General features: G+C 44.0%; 1 protein-coding gene across 2 annotated transcripts in view; it reads left to right on the top strand.

Annotated features, from left to right (window-relative positions):
• The window catches only part of CDH23 (cadherin related 23), a 1,682,716-nt gene that overhangs the window by 1,002,449 nt on the left and 654,803 nt on the right, over positions 1-25,464 (top strand). For both annotated transcript variants that reach the window (XM_068258239.1, XM_068258233.1), the window contains exons 16-17: positions 7,263-7,368; positions 8,735-8,862. In XM_068258239.1, coding sequence (XP_068114340.1) covers positions 7,263-7,368; positions 8,735-8,862 — 234 coding nt within the window. The remainder of the gene's footprint in view (positions 1-7,262; positions 7,369-8,734; positions 8,863-25,464) is intronic.

The following is a 25,464-nucleotide window of genomic DNA, read 5'->3' as shown; positions in this document are numbered from 1 at the left end:
TGATTGACAGTATTGATCAGACAGGATGGAAAATCTAGGTTGATTGGGGTGTGGTAGGAGATGCAGACTATCGATAGGCCTTAAGGTGCATACACACATCAGACTATAGTGTTTGGAAAATGAAAGATCACAGACCAATCTTACCACCCTTTCATGTAGTATGAGAGCCATACTCTACACAGTCTTTTCTATGGAGCTGAACTCTCCATCAGATAGAAATCTTTGCAAGATGCTGAACACAAACATGCTGCACACACTCAAAAGATCTGTAGCTGCAAAAGATCTGTTCCTGCCAAAAATCCATTCCTGCAAATTGCAATGTTAGTCTATGAGATCTGCAGATTATCATACACACATGATTTAACTGACATTCATCTGCAGATCAGATCCACCAGGATGGATTTTCGGGTCTGCGGATGATTGCTTGATCTGCAGATGAATGTCAGTTAAATCATGTGTGTATGATGATCTGCAGATCTCATAGACTATCATTGCAATTTGCAGGAATGGATTTTTGACAGAAACAGATCTTTTGCAGATACTGATCTTTTGTGTCTGTACAGCATCTGTGTGTGCAGCATCTTGCAAAGATTTTTACCTGATGGGGAGTTCAGCTCCATAGAATAGACTGTGTAGAGTATGGCTCTCATACTACATGAAGGGTGGTAAGATTGGTCTGTGATCTTTCATTTTCCCAACACTATAGTCTGATGTGTGTATGTGGCCTTAGTGTAGCTTTTTATCGAACCATGCAGCACTGCAGTTCAATACATTTTTTAATAGATTCCAGCAGGAAATCTATAGAAAATAGTTGTGCTGTGAATGGTAGGAATTGTCTCCTTTCTGAAAAGAATTAATTGTTTTGGAACATTAAACGGAAATCTATTAGGCCTCTTTCACAGTGTGACGCATGTTAGAAAATGTTTCAATGCAGACTAACGCACAGCAATACTAAGTCACAGTGCACACGTTGCGTTTGTGTAACTTGTAGCATTGTTAGAAAGTGCTGCATGCTGTTCGTTATACACATTTTTAGCTGCATTGAACTGTTTGCACATGCTCAGTAATGACTTCGAAGTATACTTTTCATTGCCTGTATGCTCTAATGTATACGACGATAACGGGGCATTAAGTTGCGGTGCGTTTTTTTGGGGGCGTTGCGGTGTAATTTGCGTTGCGACTTTAACTTCGCATCAAAATGCAACATCCTACTGTGAAAGAGGCCTTAGTGTATGGCCATCTGAAGTATCTGCATTGCTTTAGATTTTCTTGGCGTTCGTACAAGTCATAAGCTATTGTTTGTGATGCCTTGCCTTTTGTCTAGTTTGTCAAATGCATTACTTGAGAAACACAAATTATCAGACTTCAGGGGCCCATACACCTAACGATTTTCCTGCCGATATACAGCAGATTCGATCACTGTTTTCGAATCTGCTGTGAAATCGTTGCGCAAATGCTAACTATTGATTTTCGTCCAAAATCAATCGTTCCCATCGATTCCCTTCGAACCGTCTGTGCGGAAGATTTTGCTCGATCGCCGGCGGATCGGGAGTGCGTCGATAGCGGCGTTTGAATGCCTGACGAGCGACGCAATACATTACCTGCTTCAGCCACCGCTGTCTCTTCTCCGCTGAGCTCCAGGGCTGCAGCTTCACTGAACTTCCTGTCCCGGCAGGAAGTTTAAACAGTAGAGCGCCCTCTACTGTTTAAACGTACCCGGACAGAAAGAAGTGAAGCCTGCCGATTCACAATCTGTTTGCAGTAAAGGTAGCCATACGATCCCTCTCTGATCAGATTCGATCAGAGAGGGATCTATCTGTTAGTCGAATCTGATGGCAAATCGACCAGTGTATGGCTACCTTTACAATGTGTGGGTTTAATTAAGATGAAAATATTAATTTTGGTTAATTACATTAAAAAGATGCATGAAACGTGTAACAAAAGTACTCTAATGATGAATTTTGATAATTACATAAAATAGACCCTAGCAGCAGATGCCACAATTCATTAACCCCTTTTATAACCCTCTTACATACAGAGAGACTGAGGACACGTTCACAGTGGTGCGACATTAATCTGTATCATGGCTCACCGCACTGAAATGCACCACCTATGCGATGTTCACAGAGCAGTGGTTGCATTGGAGTACAATGTATTGCAGCATGGCATCGCACTGGAGTGCATTATCGCGAAACGTGTGTGTTAAGGATTACAGCGAAGCGTCTTTTCATTGACTGTAAGCTTCACTGCATGCGATGTAACATGTGGGTAACACATGTTGCCAATCCGTTGCATTGCGTCCTGCTGTCACAGGGAATGCAATGGTCACAGTGAACATGGCCTTATTGCAAATTAGGGGCACAATAATGCAGTCCATTCAATATTCATCATCTGTCCCTAAAACCCCAAAACTAATTTAAAGATAGAGGTATTAGTTAACAGAAACCATGTATGTGTATCTCTGCGCGCATCTCCTGCTTAGTGGGTGGAGCGGCGCTCCGCCTGCAGTCTCCGAGCAGCAATTGCCGCTCAGGAGACTATGACAGTGAAACCGCTGTCTAATTCCATTGAACAGTACTGCGATCTGCAGCAGCACTGTACTGGGGCTGTCCCCTCCTGAGGCACAGAAGTGATCGGCTGTCATAGGCTGAAGCCTATGACAGCTGATCACGGGGATTGGCTGGCGGGGGGAGGGAGGGCTTTTTACAATAATGATTAGAAAAAAAAATTATAAAAAAAACCCACAAACAAATATCTGGGGGGGGGGGGGGGGGGGGCATCAGACCCCACCAACAGAGAGCTCTGTTGGTGGGGAGAAAAGGGGAGAGAATCACTAGTGTGCTGTGTTGTGCGGCCTTGCAGCTTGGTCTTAAAGCTGCAGTGGTCCCTTTTACATAAAATGGCCTGGTCATTAGGGGGGTTTAACACTGTGGTCCTGAAGTGGTTAATGCCAACCATAACAGCCAAAGCACATACGTTGCTATGCAATGCAGGTGGCGTGTGATTTACAGACACAAACACCTGTGTTGCTCAGCATTGCAGTGCTGACCCCATTTAATTATATTGAATGGGAAATCACTACATTGCATATTGAAATTCATGCAGCAGTGCGTTGTTGGGACAAACTACTGTGCAGGGCATTGGTGTGCCCATCAGACAGTTCAGTGTATGCCCGGTCTCATGTTCCTGCATATTGCACACTCACGCTGTTGCTGAGGTGATTTCAGTAACGTGCAAGTGTTCTGAGGCCCCTGAAACATGTATATTCTGCAAGTAAGTATAATATGCAGCTACTCTGTCTCTTAAGTAGGGATTGTAAATAAGATGCAATGCAACAAATTTCATGTTGATGCAGTATTATGCAAATTTTGTATGCAAAAGTATGCAGCTTGAACATGAACCAATCAAATCCTGCTGAGGTAACATTCGATTGGTCCATATTAAAGCTGCATACATTTACATACAAAACTTGCATAGTCCTGCATCAGCTCATAATTATTTACATCTCATTGACCATCCCTACTCTTAACCTAAAACAGGGATTCAGAGTGCATCTTAACTAATCCTTTAGTGTGTAGACTCCAGTCACTCAATTTTTATGATACAAATATTAATGCTTTATGTATTGTGTGAATGGAATTTCTATCTGCACCTTAAGGTTTCCTTCACATTGCGCGAGTTGCAGTAACAGAGCAATGCAATAACATTTCAACGGTGCTTTCACACTTATTATGCATGTGCGATGATGATGATTTCCATCAGAATAACACACCACTTGCTGTGTGTTACCAGCCAACGCGCATGTGGTGCAAGAGTAAGTCTGTGGACTAAATGCTGCAATGTATGCATCGCATTGGCAAGCTTGTGATCCTATCAGGGGCGCCTTTACCTACTGACCACCCAGGCAGCGGCTTGGAGCGGCTTTGATCTGGAAGGCGCAATAAATTACTGTCAGTCCAAGGGGAAATAAAAATTCCTGTCCTGAAATACTGTTGTAAGGGACTGGAGAGAAAAAGATTTCCTTCTGTTTTAAGAAGGCAAATTACACCAAGCGTTGCTTTTTTAGTAGGAGGGCATTTGGTTCCTTTTATCCCCCTATACATTCCTAGTAGCTTGGGTCACCCTGAGCTGCTTGGTTACTCTGCTCTTTTCACAAATAGCCTTCTGCTAAGTCATTAAAGAATCATTCAGAGTTCAGAATTATAGATACTCCCTAAGAAGAAGGTGTCTGGTTTATAGCTGTTCTCTGCCCCTCCACAGAGGTGACAGCGCCCTACCCCCAAATGTTACTGAGTCTGCAGAGCGAGTGAGACAAACAAACAAACAAACAAACAGTAAACTCTGCAGACAGCTGTGTGCTCTGCTAGAATGTCTGCATGTCTAGATGTTAGGAGGATTGCCATGACTAGCTATGGAGAGGTAGGATCATCTGATCCTCTCCCCTACACAGCCCGAACTTCTCCCTGAATTCAACAGGACAGTGTTTGAAGTGTGTAATGGACACAGTGGGGGTTGCAGGTTTTGTCTTTCATTGTGAGAGAGTGAATAGGAGGGCAGAATCTAAAGCTCAAACAATGATAATGGACATGTAAGCAATGTGTGTAATTACATCCATCACTACTTATAATTGAAGATGGCATAATAATGTATTTCCATTCATGCTGTCTGTTTGCCCTCTCTCTAATGCTATGTACCACCTCACGATTTTTCCAACGGTTTTCCCGATGTCCATCAATTTTTTTTTTGAGCGACAAGTAGTCATTTACACAATGTCGTGACATCGCTTAGCGTTGTGTGGTGAAAAGTGACCGTCACTGAGGATCAAGTAAAGTACTGAGGTCGCTTGACTTCTCGTTCGCGCCCGTCCTGTAATGTAATATTTTTTATGGGGGGGGGGGGGGGGGGGCGCCACAGGATTTCTTGCCTGGAGTGACAAGAAGGCTAGAGGCGCCCCTGGATCCTATTTTTCAGGATACACAATGCAACAGGTATAGTGTGAAATTACCCTGAGGGTAGGAACACAATAGGCAGAATCGCATATGCAATTTCCATAGCGCATAGTGGAAAACTCATGCGATTCTGCCTAGTGTGTTCCTACCCTGAAAGATTTGCTAAAATGCACTATTTTTTATGTTTGATTAATCGTCTGTATATGCTGAGGAAGGGAGCATGGGAGTCACGTGACTCACAAGCCAGTGAACTCTTCCTGACCCTGTCCACTTGTTCGGGGCTGAACAGCCGCAGTTGGGGGTATTCTGGTGTGTTTCAAATCAACTATGCCGAATTTGAACACCAACACTACATAATATGCTTGCTTGGGATATGTTACAGGGTAGGTGCACACATAACATAACATGAATTTGTGTGAACATGTGTTATATTTCATGTGCATATTTTGTTGTGTTTTTTTTTTTTTTTGGGGTGCGTTAGCGGTTTTTACTGCAGATGCGTTTTTCAAGTGTTTTGCATGCGGTCTGTATGCGTTTTTCGTGTGTTTTACAGTTGCGTTTTATGCAAATTAATAGGAAGATAACAGGAAGCAGACATACATCACAAAACGCATGGAAAACACATGAAACCGCATATCATTGCGTTTCCATTGACTTTCATTATGTGCATTTTTTATGCGTTTTTGCACATGCATATGCAGCATAACCAGCGTTTTTTAAAACGCACGCATAGAAAAAAACGCATATGCGTTTTTGATATGCATTTTTTCCTGCAGTCCATAGACTTCCATTAGCAGCAAAAACACAGCGTTTTCAGCAATGCTAGCGTTTCTGCTAAGTGTGCACCTAGCCTCACAATTAGTGTCCGGTTGCATACTGAAAGAACAACCTCCGAGTAGCGCGTACATTTGAATACGGCGCTGGTAGACTTGGGCGCAGGATCCAGCTGTTAAATGGCTGGTCCTGCTTCTGCACAAGTCCGGGGCGTTTTAATTACTATTCCCCCTCCAGGCCGACATGGATAGTGGGGGAATGAAATAATTCGGCTTCCAGCGATTGCTGGAGGCCGAATTATTGTGTTTTTTAAACAACTTCGGCTCCGTCTTCCGACGGAGCCGACCTTCCTCACTGAGCGCCGCTATAGACTGATTCCTATTACAGTCTATGGCGGCGCTGGCTGCGCCCAAAGCTAGCAGCGCTGAAAAGCACTGCTCCGCGAGTAGCATGTGCAACTACACAGACTCTTGCATGCCAGTACCTTCCTCTTTTAATTATTTTTAGGGTCAGATCCTGAATTTTGGCTGTAGTCCATGTTTGCAGTGACTATGCAGGGAGTCTCTGAATAGTGGGCAAAGGTTAATAAATTGTGGCATTTGTAATATTTCTTAACCCCTTAAACTCCTATCCTCAATGTAATTTATTTAATGCCCCAGTGAGGGGTAAAAGCCTAAATCAGCGATGCGTAATATACTGGCGCTTTAGTAATACAATAAATAATGCCCACATATGTTAAGCATTCACTGCAACAGCGCGGCAGAACGAGGTTTTATCACCCCAAAATCCCAGGGCAAAATTCCACAACTTTCTAGGTTGCAAATTTTGCTGCCCGGGGGAGGCAGAGCTTTGTGCTGTAGCTCTGCTTTCAGTACAGTCAATCTTTGCAGATCGCCGCATCTTTCTACCCCTCTGTCTTCTTTCACTGAGAGGGATGGTGAGAGGCAGCGATCTGCGGAGATTGATGCGACTGGAGGCAGAGACTACCTAAAGTATCCATTCAAAGTATATTAACTTAAATTACCCTTCTACTACAAAGATTTGGTAGGATTGTATCATTAGTAGGCACCTTCAGAGCCCCTTCTCACTAGGGTAATTAGCAGTTGTTTACCGCTAAGCGCCAAACTGGCGATCCATAGCACTTTTAAAAGCACTAGTGTAAAGTATATGGCAGTGATATCACTGCTGTGGTTGTTCGTGATTTGCAGCAAACACGGTGCATGCAGCACTTTTTCACAATTTTTGAGCAACAGCGGTTGCAATGTTAAAAAGCGGTTATTGCAATCGCTCAAGTCACGAAAATGCACAGTAAAAAATATGTATTTACTGAAAAAAAATCCCCACTGCAAAACGCTAGCAATAAACGCTAGTAGTTTGTGATCCCCAGTGTGAATGGGCCCTAAGAGAGATTGGGATCAATTTACTAACAGACCAAACTCTCTAATGATTGATAGTTGTTTTTTTCTTTTTTTGTTTTTTTAATATGAAAATAAACATAATTACTATACTAAATGTTTTCAAAATGTACTTCTTGTACAGGCCACTGATGAAGATTCCCCACCAAACAATCTGATTACGTACACCATTACTGAGGCTTCAGCATTCCGCAACTACTTTGACATAACTATTTCTGAGGGTTATGGAGGTAAGTGTGGGTAAACTATATCATCTACTGTAAGTGTAAAAGTAAAACAGTGCAATAAAAACTTTTTCATCCATGTAAAAGAGGAACTTCAGCCTAAACAAACATACTGTCCTTCAGTTACATTAGTTATGTTAATTGAAATAGATAGGTAATGTAATCTCTTACCCACCCTGTTATAAAAGAACAGGCAAATGCTAATGATATCATGGGGGCAGCCATATTTTTAGTTGAAAGGAGGTGACTGAGCATGAGACACAGTTCCAACTGTCCGGTGTCCTGATCACTCCTCCTAGCTGCTAGGCAACGAGAACTACATCAGAAATCCCATCATGCTTTGCACAGCATCAGGGGAAAAATGCCCGGGCAGTTTTCTTTGATGGAGCGGAGCTTATCTTCTGTGCAGCTTAAAATTAGGCTTTGGTAAGAAAAACAAAGTTCTGATGCTCTGAAACTGTTAAAGAAATACCAAGCCTTTTCAGTGCTGCTGAGTAGATTTTTAGTCTGGAGGTTCACTTTAAAGATCTCTCTCTCTATTGCGGGGGGCACATCAGGCTAAAGATGTACTTATGCCACACTGTCAGATTTTATATTTCACTTTGAACTGCTAAAAGTCAGTAATAAATAAAATTATCATGGTAAAAATGGGTTAGAAATGGTTCATAGGGATGGTACTTCATCAAGTTATTAGTTAAAGGGGCTGAGTGGGTAAAAGTGGGACTGTTTAAACAATATTTTTTATTGTAGTTGCCCCTATTGCATCATTATTACGGTGCCCCTTTTACCGTATATGTCCACATTCCACATGTATCCTCATTAGTTCCCCCCATTTACATGTTGGCCCATTCTAAGGCCCCTTATTATAGTATTCCAAATGCTGTCTGCCTGTTATAGTTGGTCCCTGTGTTGTGCCTTATAATAGTCCCTGTGCTGTGTCCCTCTTATAGCAGCCACTGTGCTCCCATATTAAGGGCCCTGTGGTGTGCCCCATTTAGTGAACACTGTGCCCTCTAACAGTGTCATCTAATATCGTCAGTCTGCGCCCCCCCCCCCCCTAGTTTTCCCTGTGCCCTCTTACAGTGTCATCCAATATTGTCAATATGGTATTCCCTGGTGCTCCCCTTTCTTCCTTACAGATTACCATGGTAGTCTAGTGGTCCCTGTGTATAACTTTTTTCCTGTTGGTAGAAGTGGTTCCCCCCTCCTTCCATAAATACCCTGGCGATCTATAGTCATTGTGTACAATAAACATAGGACAGGTACCTTCCATAGGTGATGAAAAGGCAAGTGCATGTGCACAGAGTGAACAAATTTCAACATTTAATTACCTTTATGTTAAAATACTCTGATGTATTCTAATTTTTTACAGTTATAACTGTGATTCGACCTCTGGATTATGAACAGATCTCAAATGGCGTTATAACTTTGACGGTTATGGCAAAAGATGCAGGAGTACCTTCACTGAACAGCACTGTCCCCGTCACAATTGAAGTATTTGTAAGTATCTACTAACTCATATTTCACAGCCCCGCATAAAACACCTGATTAAGCTGGTAGGTGTGTACGTATGTGTTTATTGTGGTCCTATCCTTGTGTAGAAATCAATGCCGTCCCGCCTATGATGCCAAATGACGCAATTGCGTCAGGTGGCATGGGGGCGGGAGCAGCATCTCGCCCACCTTCCACCTTCATTATGTCCTGTATCCGTGCTGATAGGCTTCTTATTGCACAGATAACATAACTATTTTTTTATATTTGGTGTTTCCATTGGAATATCTATTTACCGTAAGACTACTTTAGGAAGATGACATGGGACTGTTCCCACTAATGAAATTATAACATGGCAATAGCTGGTGATTTACCTAATTTCTTAGCAAATGAAAAGTTTACAGAATTTTGTTTTTGCTTCCTTTATCCATAAACAAGTCATAGAGGAGTTGAAGCAAAACTATGGAGCAACTATGAAGCAAGACTAGGTTCACAGTTGGGCATTTCATTGTGTTCCTTGTATAACAGGAACGCAATACAACGGAAGGAAAAAGTAATATTGCGCGTTACGGCTACATCATTGCCTACAGTGAAGCATACAGTCAATAAAAAGTATGCTTTACTGTGCCTATTAATGCAAGTGTTTACCACTGTAACGCATTCCATGCAGTGCATTACCATGCTGCAAACCGTTATGCTGCAACTCTTCTGCCACACTGTGAACGTTGCATAGGTAATGCATTGCAGTGCAGTAAGTCATGTCACATAACAAAGCGGCTGTTACACAGCACTGCAGCGAACCACATGGAATGAGGCATAATACTTAACACTCCTAATCAGTACTATTGCACAGTAATTAAGTGGTCATTCTTCCAAACACAGTGGGAAACACAGTGTAGTCCCGCACAGGTCTGCACCCAACTTACAATAAAAAGTCAATGGTTCCTCCTCTGGATTAGTGTTACAGAACCAACCTAAACCCAATTTAACAATTGCAGCTACAGTATCCCATTTTATGATTTTAGGACACAAAAATATATGGTTTAGGAAATAGGTGGTTAGAGTCCCTATTACATCCTATTAGAGTAAATGTTCACTCTAAGGAGGATCTTTTAAAAGGTAGAAATACGCATATCAACAGAAAAGTGCTACCTGATTTCTGCAGGGATTTTCAGATTGCCTTATTTTTAAAACTAGCAGTTACCTAAAGTTATTGCCACCTTATTAAGGCTTATTCACACTACATGTGTTGCGCATGGTAACAGTCCATAGACTTTCATGCTATAGTTCACAGTACAGTGTTCCTGTGTATTGTGATGTAACACGTCCAAGTCATAGTGCTCTGCAACAAGAATTCCATGTAAATAGGAATGAGCTGATGGTCACTTAAAGGAATGCAAAATAGCGGTCACTACTTTGAAAGTGGAAAATACCATAGACCTCAATGGAGAAAATGTGGGGTTGTTTCAACACGTCTGGCAATTTGGCAATGTTAGACACTATTTTGTTATTCCTAAACAGGAACGGTCTTAGGTTAAACTACCGATTTCTAATTTCTCATCAGTTAACTTGTGTTTATTGGAAGGACGCTGGTTTATCGCAACAGCACTTCCAACACTGTGCTGTGTAGGTGGGATACTTGAAATGAATTATCGGAGGAAGGCTGTGTGATTCTGAGCAGTGAAAGGATCTTTGCAGCATTGATTAATAGTCAGCAGAGAGGAAAACTAGCGCAGATAAGCAGGTACAAATTTACACCCTGCTAAGATGGCTCTGTCTCATTAATGGAAAACTATAACTACAATTGAAATTGTTCTTTCCAACATTCCAAGAAGAAACAGAAAATGCCTTGACAGATAATAATAATACAGCTCAAGGTAAAAGCACTGAACACAGCAGACATTATTACAATATGAAAGATAATTTAACCTCAGCAATATTGTTTAAACCTGAAAATTACTGTTGTAGTTAAACTTGAAACAGATGAAAGCATGTAAGCTCTGGCAGGTAGTGAATGTTAATACTGATTTAATTCCAGTGCTTGCATAGTAATAAGTAAGATGCATGTATACTTATTTCATCCTATTCCCTGTGCCGGATTTCTGGAAAGGCTACAAGTGCCCCGGTCTTGGGCAGCTACTGCTCAAGGGGGCGCCTGGAGATGGTAAAGGGGCTGCTGTACATGGAAGAGAAGCCTGCAAATGGAAAAGAGAGGCTACAAATGGCAAGCAACATATGGAAGAGGAGAGATGCTACTCAAAGGAGCTGTACATGAAAGGGAGAGACTGCTGTGAATGGACATTATGCACAGAAGAGGGGGGTGCACAAGGAATGGGAGGGGTGCATGGATAGGGAACAACAAGAAAGAGAGCCTAGGGGCTGAAAGGATGAATCTGGCCTTACTGCTTCGGGTTTGCTGTAGGGAGGCTTGTACTGAAAATGTATCCAGCGAGGTACTCTGAGCAGTAGTAGCTGCCATTTATTAGTCGTTTCAGGTCACAGTTGGCTGCCAGTTAGTTGGATGGAGATTGGCCATCCTCTGCTGGTCAGTCTGCTCTTCCTCTGCCTGACTTTGATTTAGTGCTTTTCATCCCGTGCCTCACACTTGGCCTGTTTCCATACAATGCACATTGTGCATGCAAAACACACTCTGCAAGTAAGAAAAGCAGCTGTCAATTTTTAAACTGTGAATATAAAAATGCAGGCAGTGTGAGTCACCTGTTGAATTGTATTGGATGGATGTGCATCAGCGTTCCCCATAATGGAGAAAAGTGGGATCCCTGCTTAATCACTGGTTGCTGTGGTGCATTGCGGTGTAACTGCCTCTTTTTAATGTGGCATGCTGCACTGCAATGCACCACCTATGCAACATTCACAGTGCGGCACGTGCAGTATAACAATGTGTGGCATGCTAACACTGCAGGCAGTGGGTTACCATTAGAGTTGGGCCGAACCTCCGATTTTAGGTTCGCGAACCGAGTTCGCGAACTTCCGCGTAAGGTTCGGTTCGCGTAAAAGTTCGCGAACCGCAATAGACTTCAATGGGGATGCGAACTTTGAAAAAAAAAATTATGCTGGCCACAAAAGTGATGGAAAAGATGTTTCAAGGGGTCTAACACCTGGACCCCCAGGTGGAGGAGTGGGATACATGCCAAAAGTCCCCGGGAAAAATCTGGATTTGACGCAAAGCAGCGTTTTAAGGGCAGAAATCACATTGAATGCTAAATGACAGGCCTAAAGTGCTTTAAAACATATTGCATGTGTATACATCAATCAGGTAGTGTAATTAAGGTACTGCTTCACACTGACACACCAAACTCACCGTGTAACGCACCGCAAACAGCTGTTTGTGTAGTGACGGCCGTGCTGGACTGGTGCGCACCATGGCGAGAACAGGTATGCAGTGGCGGGTTCACTGAACAGAACAGGTATGCAGTGGCGGGTTCACTGAACAGAACAGGTATGCAGTGGCGGGTTCACTGAACAGAACAGGTATGCAGTGGCGGGTTCACTGAACAGAACAGGTATGCAGTGGCGGGTTCACTGAACAGAACAGGTATGCAGTGGCGGGTTCACTGAACATAACAGGTATACAGTGGCGGGTTCACAGAACAGGTATGCAGTGGCAGGTTCACTGAACAGGTATACAGTGGTGGGTTCACTGAACAGGTATGCAGTGGTGGGTTCACTGAACAGGTATGCAGTGGTGGGTTCACAGTACAGGTATAAGCAAACACACGCGTTATTCCACTGCGCTCAAACAATGATCCAGCCACAGTAATGCGTCAGGTCGTCCACCAGAAGCTGCTCCAATATACTCTGGGACCAAAGTATTGTGCTAGTGAAACAGTAGAACAAGAGAAGAGAAAGAGCGCTCTCTGGTGCATTAACCTTTTTAATCTTTCTCTCTTTCGCAAGATAAAAAATAAAACGTACACAATTTAAATATCAATAAAACTTGTCACACTCAAGGTGTATATCACCATGTCCTGGAGATGGTATTGCCTGCTCGTTCGCCTCCACTCTATGGCCAGTAGCAGCGGGAATCCGGAGGTCCGGTAGCGCCAGCGGGGCCAGGAACACGGGAAATATCGGCAGCTGCCCTGCGCCTAATACGTCATGACGCGTTTCGGCGCTCTACGCCTTCGTCAGATAACGTAGCGGCGCAGGGTAAGAGGCTAAATAGACGGCTGATTGCCGAACGTTAATCCAAGCATGCGCATAGTGCCTGGGCGGGTCAAAAACACACTGCTTGACTACGCAGGAGCGGGGGAGGGGTTAGTATCCTAGCATTAATATTTGGTACAGCATACACATAACGCAATAAATATACAGTTCATTTGATTGAGGCGCCATTCGCTCAATTCACTGGGCATTAATATTTGGTACAGCATACACATAACGCAATAAATATACAAGATGCATTAAATATAAAAAAAACTTAGATATAAACACACATACAACCACCTTTCTTGCATGTAAAAAATGGCATAATCTCGCAATATGTAAAAATTATTACACCCACTATTTATTGCGAAAAAAGTTTAAAATAAACTGTGAAGATAAACAATTTCATCCATCCTACTCCTGAAAAATGTATTCAATTTTTTAGAACCTCCCAGTTTTATTTTCTGTTTTAAAAAGCTAAAAAAGTAAGTTTAATGCTATTGTCTCATATGATAAGGATTCAGCTTTTCCCATAGTCTCGCAGTTAGCAATCATGTGACCCCCAACAAGACAAATTCAGCAATCATGAGGCCCCCAACAAATCATGAGGCCCCCAACAAGACAAATTCAGCAATCATGAGGCCTCCAACAAATCATGAGGCCCCCAACAAGACAAATTCAGCAATCTTGAGGCCCCCAACAAATCATGAGGCCCCCAACAAGACAAATTCAGCAATCTTGAGGCCCCCAACAAATCATAAGGCTCCCAACAAGACAAATTCAGCAGTCATGAGGCATATAAATAGACAGCATTTCACATAAATAGGCAGAATGCCCCCTTAATATGGTAGCCCCCAAGTTAGGTAGTGAGTGACAGGGACCCCCAGGTTAGCTAGTGAGTGACAGGCGCCTCCAGTTAGGTAGTGAGTGCCAGGGACCCCGATAGTGAATGCCAGGGAGCCCCTTTAGGTAGTGAGTGAGTGCCAGGGAGCCCCTTTAGGGAGTGAGTGAGTGCCAGGGAGCCCCTTTAGGGAGTGAGTGAGTGCCAGGGAGCCCCTTTAGGCAGTGAGTGAGTGCCAGGGAGCCCCTTTAGGGAGTGAGTAAATGACAGGGAGCCCCTTTAGGCAGTGAGTGATTGACAGGGAGGCCCTTTAGGCAGTGAGTGAGTGACAGGGAGCCCCTTTAGGCAGTGAGTGAGTGACAGGGAGCCCCTTTAGGCAGTGAGTGAGTGCCAGGGAGCCCCTTTAGGCAGTGAGTGAGTGCCAGGGAGCCCCTTTAGGCAGTGAGTGAGTGCCAGGGAGCCCCTTTAGGGAGTGAGTGACAGGGAGCCCCTTTAGGGAGTGAGTGACAGGGAGCCCCTTTAGGGAGTGAGTGAGTGCCAGGGAGCCCCTTTAGGCAGTGAGTGAGTGCCAGGGAGCCTCTTTAGGGAGTGAGTGACAGGGAGGCCCTTTAGGTAGTGAGTGAGTGCCAGGGAGCCCCTTTAGGGAGTGAGTGCCAGGGAGCCCCTTTAGGGAGTGAGTGCCAGGGAGCCCCTTTAGGGAGTTAGTGGGTGCCAGGGAGCCCCTTTAGGCAGTGAGTGAGTGCCAGGGAGCCCCTGGGAGCCCCTTTAGGCAGTGAGTGAGTGCCAGGGAGCCCCTTTAGGGAGTGAGTGAGTGCCAGGGAGCCCCTTTAGGGAGTGAGTGAGTGACAGGGAGCCCCTTTAGGGAGTGAGTGAGTGCCAGGGAGCCCCTTTAGGGAGTGAGTGAGTGCCAGGGAGCCCCTTTAGGCAGTGAGTGAGTGCCAGGGAGCCCCTTTAGGCAGTGAGTGAGTGACAGGGAGGCCCTTTAGGTAGTGAGTGCCAGGGAGCCCCTTTAGGGAGTGAGTGAGTGCCAGGGAGCCCCTTTAGGGAGTGAGTGAGTGCCAGGGAGGCCCCCCTCTAGCCGCTCCCCCCCCCCCCCTTACCTCGTAGCAGACCTCAGGATCAGCGGAGACCCGACCAGTACCAGCGGGCGCCGGACGCACCAGCTCGATATGCGGAAGTGATGTCACTTCCGCATATCCGTGTGGGCGCTGGGTCCTAGCGCCCGCACGATTGGTCGCCGGCTCGCCGCCTGATCCTGAGGTCTGAGTGACGCGGGGGCGGCGGCGGCGGCTGGAGGGAGCCGCTGAGATCCGTGGCACCCCAGGACAAATAGGGGGCACGTGCCACCCCAAAATAGGGCTAGCGACGCCCCTGATGCTTGACCCTATTCTCACACAGAGCACTCCCTCTACCTATGCCTAACCCAAACCAACCACCTACTGCTGCCTAACCCTAAATGCTCTCCAGCCTGTGCCGAACCCTAAACAACCCCCAGCCAATGCCCAACGCTAACAAGACCCCTGATGCCTGACCCCTACCCACCCCCTACCAATGCCTAACCCCTACCAACCTCCTACCAATGCCTTACCTCAACCAACCCCCTACTGAGGTCTAACATTTACCAGACATTATTTGAGACTAGTAAGAATGTGCCAATATTGTCATGTCCCCCTGTTTTTGCAATGTCCCCCGAAATACACACACACACACCATGCAGAGTAGCATGCTAAAGTTGTGTTTGTTTTATTTTTATTTTATTTTTTTTATTAGCAGGAGACAGACCTACAAGGCAGCTTTCCCCGTTAGGGATGGATTACACTTAATCAGATGCAGTCAGCTTTAATGCACAGTGCTGTTTCACAATGCACTGTTGCATTCCTTTTTATTTGCATGATGTGGACCTAATGCATACAAAAGCACATGAAAATGCATAGCAACTGATAGAGAAGGCAGAACTGATCAGTTCAAATGCATTTTATCTCCTGGCAGTGTAAACCTAGCTTTAGATTACATTCAAAGTGGTGCTCTGCGGTGTGGCTTAACTACTAGGCGCAAGGCCACGGCAGCAGCCCCAGGACGTCTAACGCCAATTGGCGTCAAGTCCTGGGGCTGCAGTTTGCAGAAGATCGCGCACAGGCTGCGTGTGCATCTCCTGCATGGGGGCGGAGTTCCGCCCCCACCTTCAGTCTCTTAGCGTCTCTGAGCGCCGCTCGGGAGACTGTTAGACGGTGAAACCGCCATCTTTAAACACAGTACAGCGCTGCGATCAGCGGCAGCGCTGTACTGGGGACAGCCGTTTGACACGGCTGTCCGCCTGGGGCAGAAGAGAGCGATCGGCTGTCATAGGCAGAAGCCTATGACAGCCGATCGTCAGGATTGCCCGGCTGGGAGGAGAGAGAGAATTTAAAACAAAAAAAAAAAAGAAAGAAAAGAAATGGTACAAAATATTGAAAAAAAAATAACATAAATGTAAAAAAAAAAAATACGTCGGGCGATCAGACCCAACCAACAGAGAGCTCTATTGGTGGGGAGAAAAGGGGGGGGGGGGGGAATCACTTGTGTGCTGTGTTGTGCGGCCCTGCAGCTTGGCCTTAGAGCTGCAGTGGCCAATTTTGAAAAAAATAGCCTGGTCTTTAGGGGGGTTTACCACTGTGGTCCTCAAGTGGTTGAAGGCCACTTTGTAACCTATGGGGCGGTCACAGTGCAGAGGTTGCATTGTGGTATACAGGTGTGCTGCATTGTAATTTAGTGTGTTACTGCAAAATGCAAACACTAAATGTGACAATGAAGCATATTTTTCTTTGACTGAATGGTTCACTGTATGCAACACAATGCATGGATAACGTGCAACACTACTTACCCTTAGCATTGTATTCCTGCTTTTACAGAGAACGCAACCCTCAGGCTACTTTCATACCAAGACGTTGCGTTTTAGGGGACGTTATGGTCGTATAACGTGCCCCTAACGCAACGTATGGTGGTGTTGAAGTTGGACGTCAGATTGAGCTGCGTTATGCAGCTCTCAAAGCAGCCACTCCAGGTTAGTGATAGGAAGTCCGGATCTTTTTAAGGATTCGGATCATTTCAATCGGATCATTGAAAAGAATCATTTGAATCATTTTACTAGGGAAGCAGACTGGGTAAAATGACTAGCAGGACAGGTCTTTCCCTGCACTGTACATTCTGTATGTTCCTGTTTCTTCCAGACAGACATCCACTGTGAACCGAATCTTTCATTGTGATGATCCGGATCATTCGACTCACAAAAAAGATCCGGATCAAATGAACGATTCGGTCATGATCCGGACAACACTATAGTCCTACCACAAGTCTCTGCAGTGCAGTGAATATTAATTAGCCATGTGGCTGGCCACAGAGGAGGAGGGGAGACCTCCTCTTCCAACATTACTGAGCATGTGCAGACAGTCTAACGCTGCTTAGCCCAGTATAACGTACAGCATGCAGCACTTTGTTTAAACGTGCTGCGTTACTATGTAACGCAACGTTGGCACTGTGAACAGCACAATTGATTTTACAGTGCTGTGAGTTAGGCTGCGTTACTGGCTGCTGTAACGTGGGACTTTAACGTCCCACTGTGAAACCAGCCTCAGTGTGAACTTGGCATTCACAGAAACGATCAAGGAAATGCCCAAATATGCACATGTAGAGATGGTCAATGGGGTGCAAATAATTCAAATTTTATGCAAGATTATCAACATTTTGTGTGCAAATGTATGCTGCTTTAAAATTAACAGGATTTGATTGGTCCAATTTTAAGCTGTTTAAATTTGCATATACAATTTACATAATCCTGCATCAATTTGGAATTATTTGCATCTCATTGTCAATGTTATGTACCTGGTTTAATTACTTCTACAAGACTGTGATATATAAGGATTTTTTTTTCTTTGCTTTGTGAATACAAAGTTAATTATTAACATTTAGTTGCTCTCCTGCTTTTGTTAGGCCTTTTATTGTAGTTCATTTTATACAGTACTTGAGAAAGTCATATCAATTTAAAATATAGTATGTGTTTGTTTGCAAACATTTTTATGTTCTTTATTTTAGTGCTGAATATGTTAGCATGAATTACATGCCCACCGACAAGACACATGCAATTTTTTTTACATGACCTATAAAGTCCATTAGTAAGAATGTTGGTTGCTTAGACTGGAATTACTAAAACGCCATCAGGCATATTAGCTAAACTTTCAGTCCGCAACACGCTCTGCCATTCTGCCCTAGGCCAGTTTTTGAGGTTTTTTTGGATTTCTTATTTACAGTAAAAATATAAATTTTTAATACAGGTAGTCATTTCGTATTTCTAAATCAACTCTCGATAATATCGCTTGACTTCTCCTGGCCATTCAATGAGCGCAATTAATTTGATCTGACAAAGGCTTGGGAAATAGAAACATTTGACCTTCATAAGTTGGCTCATGCAACAACAGCAAGTGTAACTGGGCATAAAATCACAGCACGACCTCGAGGAGGAAAATACTTTTTTCGCAGAAACAAGCCGTAACATCTGCAAGAAAAGTGTTGTTTCTTTTGTGTGTGTGTGTTTTTTTTTCTGAAAAAAATTAACAATGGACTATTGAAATCTATTAGGTGGGTGGAGATGGACTTAGTGCATGTGAGAGAATTGGTAGAATCTAAATACCTCCCCAAGTGCTCTTTGAAGAGCAAATCACTTCAGTCTAAAAAAAACTGACTTGAAAAGGTCATTGGCTTTTTTTGAGCCTGTATGTTGCTTTTTAAAGTGGCTGTCAAATTACTTTTCTGGCATTTCTCACCAAAGAAAATCTACAATGCTGGAGGAAAAAAAAACATAATGAAACAGATGAGGAGAATTGAATAAATGGCATGTAGGAGAGCACGTTAGCGTAATGAGATGCCCTTTTGAGTTTTTATTCCCTGTACTTTTCTATTGTATTTAATAAAGAAATCAAATAGCCTTTGAAGATTTTTCATTAGAGTACAATAACCTTTCTCTGCGGAGCAGGCTAATAACATGTGCCTTGCAATGTCATCCCCCCATGAAATCTCAAGTTTGATGCTTTTATTGTAGATATACGTTTGTGGTACTGAAAGCTCTGTCAGTTGCAATGCCTTGGAACAGGACAGGATGCCAGGAACAGGACGCCAGCAAAAATACCTTTTTTTTTATTTTATTTTTATTTATTTATTTTTACATTTGTATAGACAATGATTACCAATACAGGAGTTGGAATATCTGCAAGGGTTAAACCAAGCAGATAGATGGGATAGAAGGACTAACTTGCAAATACTACAGTATTCTGGCTCTGTACAAATTAACAAACTGACACATCATTGCATTCCAGCGGTTCTGGAGGTGTGTTTAGCTTCTAAAGGTGCATACACACATCAAACTATAGTCTTTGGAAAATGAAAGATCACAGATCAAGCTTACCACCCTTCATGTAGTATGAGAGCCATACTCTACACAGTCTTTTCTATGGAGCTAAACTCCCCATCAGATAAAAATCTTTGCAAGATGCTGCACACACAGATGCTGTACAGACACAAAAGATCAGTATCTGCAAAAGATCTGTTCCTGGCAAAAATCCATTCCTGCAAATTGCAATGATAGTTTATGAGATCTGCAGATCATCATACACACATGATTTAACTGACATTCATCTGCAGATCAAGCAATCATCCGCAGATCTGAAAATCCATCCTGGTGGATCTGATCTGCAGATGAATGTCAGTTAAATCATGTGTGTATGATGATCTGTAGATCTCATAGACTATCATTGCAATTTGCAGGAATGGATTTTTGGCAGGAACAGATCTTTTGCAGCTACAGATCTTTTGAGTGTGTGCAGCATGTTTGTGTGCAGCATCTTGCAAAGATTTTTTTCTGATGGGTAGTTCAGCTCCATACTAAAGACTGTGTAGGTATGGCTCTCATACTACATGGAAGGGGGTAAAACTGGTCTGTGATCTTTCATTTTCCAAAGACTATAGTCTGATGTGTGTATGCACTTTTAGGGTAACAATGGTTAATTTGCATATATTCAGCAGTGATGCACTGGGAGACATCTCAAGCTCACTCCAACCTGAATTATCGCAAATTCTTTCTGTTTTAGGAAAGCAAACTTTTGTTTATCTACAAAGCTGAAATGCTAATTAATGTACAAAGTCATTAGAGGTATTTATGTTTGTTGTATATACCGTATATACTCAACTACAAGTCGAGAAATGTAGGACTAACTCACAATTTAAAAGTGGGGTGGCCGACTTATAGTCGCATCAGCCCTAAATTTCCAAACCTCTAGCCGGGGTCGGGGTGCCCCTTTCTCCTCATTACGCTACACTGCACTGCCCCTCTCTAGCTCTCCCTCCCTCCTGCCTCCTCCTAATTATAATTGTGGCCAGTTTTCCCTATAAACTCCCCCTCCCCTTCCAGCCGCTATGGTGCCTGCCGTTCTCTCTCCCCGGGTGGCCCCTCTCTCCCCCGTGTTCAGTAAATGAATGCAGTGTAGAAAGCTGACATACGTTACCTAATCCACCGCTGCGCGCTGTGTCCATTGATCTCCTCTTCGCTCATGCCGGCGAGCATATTATAGCGTCTTTCCTGCTTCCAGTACCATGTGACTCCCAATGTCACATGGTACTGGAGGCAGGAGAGACGCTATAGTATGCTCGCCGGCATGAGCGAAAAGGAGATCAAAGGACATAGCGCGCAGCGGTGGATTAGGTAACGTATGTCAGCTTTCTACACTGCATTCATTCACTGAACACGGGGGAGAGAGGGGCCACGCGGGGAGAGAGAATGGCAGGCACAATAGCGGCTGGAAGGGGAGGGGGAGTTTATAGGGAAAACTGGCCAGGATATCCGCTCTGCATACAGAATGCAGAACAAAATGAGTCTAACAGTGAAAAGATGAAGCAGCACCTGGGGACCAGGAGGAGTTAATGGCTGCAGAGTTTTATGCACTACAGCCATTAACTTCTCTTGTTCCCCAAGTGCAGGCATTACTCCTGGACCCCAAGGGCAGAGCCAGTAACCCCTCCTAGTCCCCACCTGCAGCCATCAACTTTCCAAGGCCGACTTATACTTGAGACTTTGAGAAATACCAGCTTTTGGGGATCAAATTTGGGGGTCGACTTATACACGGGGTCGACTTGTATCCGAGTATATACGGTATATTATGCATGTATTTCTAAAATGCCATGAGAAGTAAAAATTCTATTTTAAATGATTTTTCCAACCACTGGAGTTGGCAGTGGCTGGACCAGACATTTTCTCAGGGCTAATCAGATTCAGAAAATAACAGATCAAGCCTGACTAAAAGTATACTCAGAAAAAAAGAGAACCCCATCAGTGGCTATAGGATATATCTATCTATCTATCTATCTATCTATCTATCTATCTATCTATCTATCTATATATATATATATATATATATATATATATATATATAATTCACCTAATATAAAACGTAAAGTAATAGATATGGTAATAAAAATATTGTAATGATATAATTGGACTCACAAAAACAGAGGCAGATGTCATATATGACTCAATTCCATGGCTGAGATATATTCTGTTCACCTATAATGAGTTCAAGGCCACTTGCCCCCAAAAACATTTTTATGCTATACACAAAGTAACTCCACATGTTTTAACCCATAATCAGGGCTTCATCAGGAGTAAAAGAAAAAATGCTTAGTGCAAGTGGTGTTTAAATATGTACAAATACAGTGAGCAATATCAGTCCCTCACATAAGCAGCATGGCTTGATCATATAGCCATTCTGCTAATGTGAAGGATTGGCATGGTTAATTGTACTTGTAAGTATGTTTGTAAAGGAGCAGTATATCCAAGGAGAAAAATCAGGGAGCTGCCTTTCCCCTTGACTGGGGGGGGGGGGGGGGGGGGGATTACAGTGATGTGAAAAACAATTTCCCCCCTTCCTGATTTCTTATTCTTTTGCATGTTTTTCACACTTAAATGTTTCTACTCATCAAAAACTGTTAACTATTAGTCAAAGATAACATAATTGAACACAAAATGCAGTTTTAAATGATGGTTTTTATTATTTAGTGAGAAAAAAAACTCAAAACCTACATGGCCCTGTGTGAAAAAGAAATTGCCCCCTGAACCTAATAACTGGTTGGGCCACAGTAAGCAGAAATAACTGCAATCAAGCGTTTGCGATAACTTGCAACGAGTCTTTTACAGCGCTCTGGAGGAATTTTGGCCCACTCATCTCTGCAGAATTGTTGTAATTCAGCATGAACCGCCTTTTTAAGGTCATGCCACAACATCTCAATAGGATTCAGGTCAGGACTTTGACTAGGCCACTCCAAAGTCTTCATTTTGTTTTTCTTCAGCCATTCAGAGGTGGATTTGCTGGTGTGTTTTGGGTCATTGTCCTGCTGCAGCACCCAAGGTCGCTTCAGCTTGAGTTGACGAACAGATGGCCGGACATTCTCCTTCAGGATTTTTTGGTAGACAGTAGAATTCATGGTTCCATCTATCACAGCAAGCCTTCCAGGTCCTGAAGCAGCAAAACAACCCCAGACCATCACACTAACACCACCAAATGTTACTGTTGGTATGATGTTCTTTTGCTGAAATGCTGTGTTACTTTTATGCCAGATGTAACAGGACACGCACCTTCCAAAAAGTTCAACTTTTGTCTCGTCAGTCCACAAGGTATTTTCCCAGAAGTCTTGGCAATCATTGAGATGTGTTTTAGCAAAATTGAGAAGAGTCTAAGGGCTTGTTTCCACTGTTGCGACGCGATTTCGGCCGCATTCCGACGCTTGTAAAAACGCATGCGGATGCGTTTCCACATGCGTTTTTACCCGCGATTTCGCCTGCGATTTCGCATGGCAGGGTGCCATGCGAAATTAACCATGACACTGCCAGGGCTAAATAAAATTGAAAAAGGTGCGAAATCGCGGGTAAAAACGCATGTAACAAACGCATGCGTTTTTACTATTAAATACATTAGCGGCGATTCGCACGGATTCCCGACGCAGGCAAAATCGTTGGCTCTTTTGTGCGTTTTTTTCACGCTGAAAAAAACGCACCTCAACAACGCTACAGTGGAAACAGGCCCATCCACTTGTATTACATGTGCGGATCTGCATGCGTTGGACGCATGCAGATTCGCGATAGTGGAAACGAGCCCTTAATGTTCTTTTTGCTTAAAAGTGGTTTGCGCCTTGGATATCTGCCATGCAGACCGTTTTTGCCCAGTCTCTTTCTTATGGTGGAGTCATGAACACTGACCTTAATTGAGGCAAGTGAGGCCTGTAGTTCTTTAGATGTTGTCCTGGGGTCTTTTGTAGCCTCTCGGATGAGTTTTCTCTGCGCTATTGGGGTAATTTTGCCACTCCTGGGAAGGTTCATCACTGTTCCATGTTTTTGCCATTTGTGGATAATAGCTCTCACTGTGGTTCACTGGAGTCCCAAAGCTTTAGAAATGGCTTTATAACCTTTACCAGACTTATAGATCTGTTACTTTTGTTCTCATTTGTTCCTGAATTTCTTTGGATCTTGGCATGATGTCTAGCTTTTGAGGTGCTTTTGGTCTACTTCTCTGTGTCAGATAGCTCCTGTTTAAGTGATTTCTTGATTGAAACAGGTGTGGCAATATTCAGGCCTGGGGGTGACTACAGAAATTGAACTCAGGTGTGATAAACTACAGTTAAGTTATTTTTTAACAAAGGGGCAATCACTTTTTCACACAGGGCCATGTAGATTTTGAGTTTTTTTTCTCACTAAATAATAAAAACATCATTTAAAACCGCATTTTGTAGCTGCCCCCCAGTATAGGTTAGATAGGTAGGTGCCAACAGTATTGACTAGATAGGTAGCTGCCCCCAGTATAGATTAGATAGGTAGGTGCCCCCCAGTATAGGTTAGATAGGTAGATGCCCCAGTATAGGTTAGATAGGTTACTGCCCCCAGTAGAGATTAGATAGGTTGCTGCCCCCAGTAGAGATTAGATAGGTAGGTGCCCCTCCCCCTCATAGTGAGGGGGGAGCCGCAGGGAGGGCAGCCCGACCTCTCCCTCCCTTCCTCTCCGGGCCGTCCTCCGTGCTCCCCCCTCCAATGCAGACTGCAGAGAGAACAACTCCCCTCCCCCGATGGTTCCGATCGCCGGCGCCTCTCACTTGCTGCTGGTCTCCTCTTGTACATTGTCACTGATGCACACTAAACTTCCTGTAAGCAGGAAGTTTAGTGTGCATCAGTGACAATGTAGAAGAGGAGACCAGCGGCAAGTGAGAGGCGCCGGCGATCAGAACCAGGGAGGTGAGTTGTTCTCTTTGCAGTCTGCACTGGAGGGGGGAGCACGGAGGGCGGCCCGGAGAGGAAGGGAGGGAGAGGTCGGGCTGCCCTCCCCGCGGCTCCCCCTCTATCACGGGCATGTTTGCCAACTTTGCCCCCCAGCGGCAGCACCAGGGGGCAGAGCGAGACGGACCCAGCCGGGGCCGCAGCTTCGCATTAAAACACAGGCGGCAGGAGCGCCCCCTGGAAGCCGGCGCCCTGAGCGATTGCATCGGTCGCTCAGGTCAAAAGCCGGCCCTGATCTCACACCACTTAAAAATGATGCCGCTCTATGTTAAGACCAATCACTCTTGTGTTATCTGGTTGGAAGTTAGGTTTTTTTTAAACACCCAGTTAGTTCAAAGTTCTATTTAAATTTGTCCACAGCACAAATTCAGCCCAAAAAATTATTAAATAGAAAAGTCACTTGTTTGGGATCGCTGCTTCACTCTTCCAGAGTTGTAAAATCACTTATTCCGCTGAGCTGCGCTCACCAATGTAGCCTAGAAAACAAAAGGTCGCTATACATAGCGTAGTTCTGTCACAAAAAACACCCAAGTGATAATGAAATACTGCACTTCTTGTGAACCTGCTCCCCAATAATAGATTGCGCTCACCAGATTGTTGCCACCTCAGAAACCAGGTGGATCTATCTAGCATGTTATGGTATAAATCACCCCACTGGCACTTTCAATCTTCAATACTGCTTTAATACTCGGATAAAAATTTCCACCATATATGGAACATAAAAACAAATAAGACCATCATAGCGTATTATGCCATAAAAGTAAAAGCCATCCGCGCTACAAATGCGCACTCACTCTCACATAGTTTCTCTTGAGATATTGCACATCATATGTCCTGGCAGTGGGGTCTGTCCTGGCATCCGGCTGGGCACGGCGTCCCGCACTCCCTCAATGACCGTTCGTCTCAGGCTCCCGATTCCCCGCCAACCAGTAGGTAATTCTGGCTTCGCTCTATTGCAGTGACGTCAGACGCGCACGGACGGAGCTGAGGTGGCAACAATCTGGTGAGCGCAATCTATTATTGGGGAGCGGATTCACAAGAAGTGCACTATTTCACTATCACTTGGGTGTTTTTTGTGACAGAATTACGCTATGTACAGCGACCTTGTGTTTTATAGGCTTCATTGGTGAGCGCAGCTCAGCGGAATAAGTGTATCTTTGACTAATAGTTAACGGTTTTTGATGAGCAGAAACATTTAAGTGTGACAAACATGCAAAAGAATAAGAAATCCGGAAGGGGGCAAATAGTTTTTCACATCACT

Source organism: Hyperolius riggenbachi, chromosome 10 (assembly GCF_040937935.1).
Source record: "Hyperolius riggenbachi isolate aHypRig1 chromosome 10, aHypRig1.pri, whole genome shotgun sequence".
Taxonomy (NCBI): domain Eukaryota; kingdom Metazoa; phylum Chordata; class Amphibia; order Anura; family Hyperoliidae; genus Hyperolius; species Hyperolius riggenbachi.
Note: the sequence above shows the minus strand (reverse complement) of the source record. Positions and strands in the feature narration are given on the sequence as shown.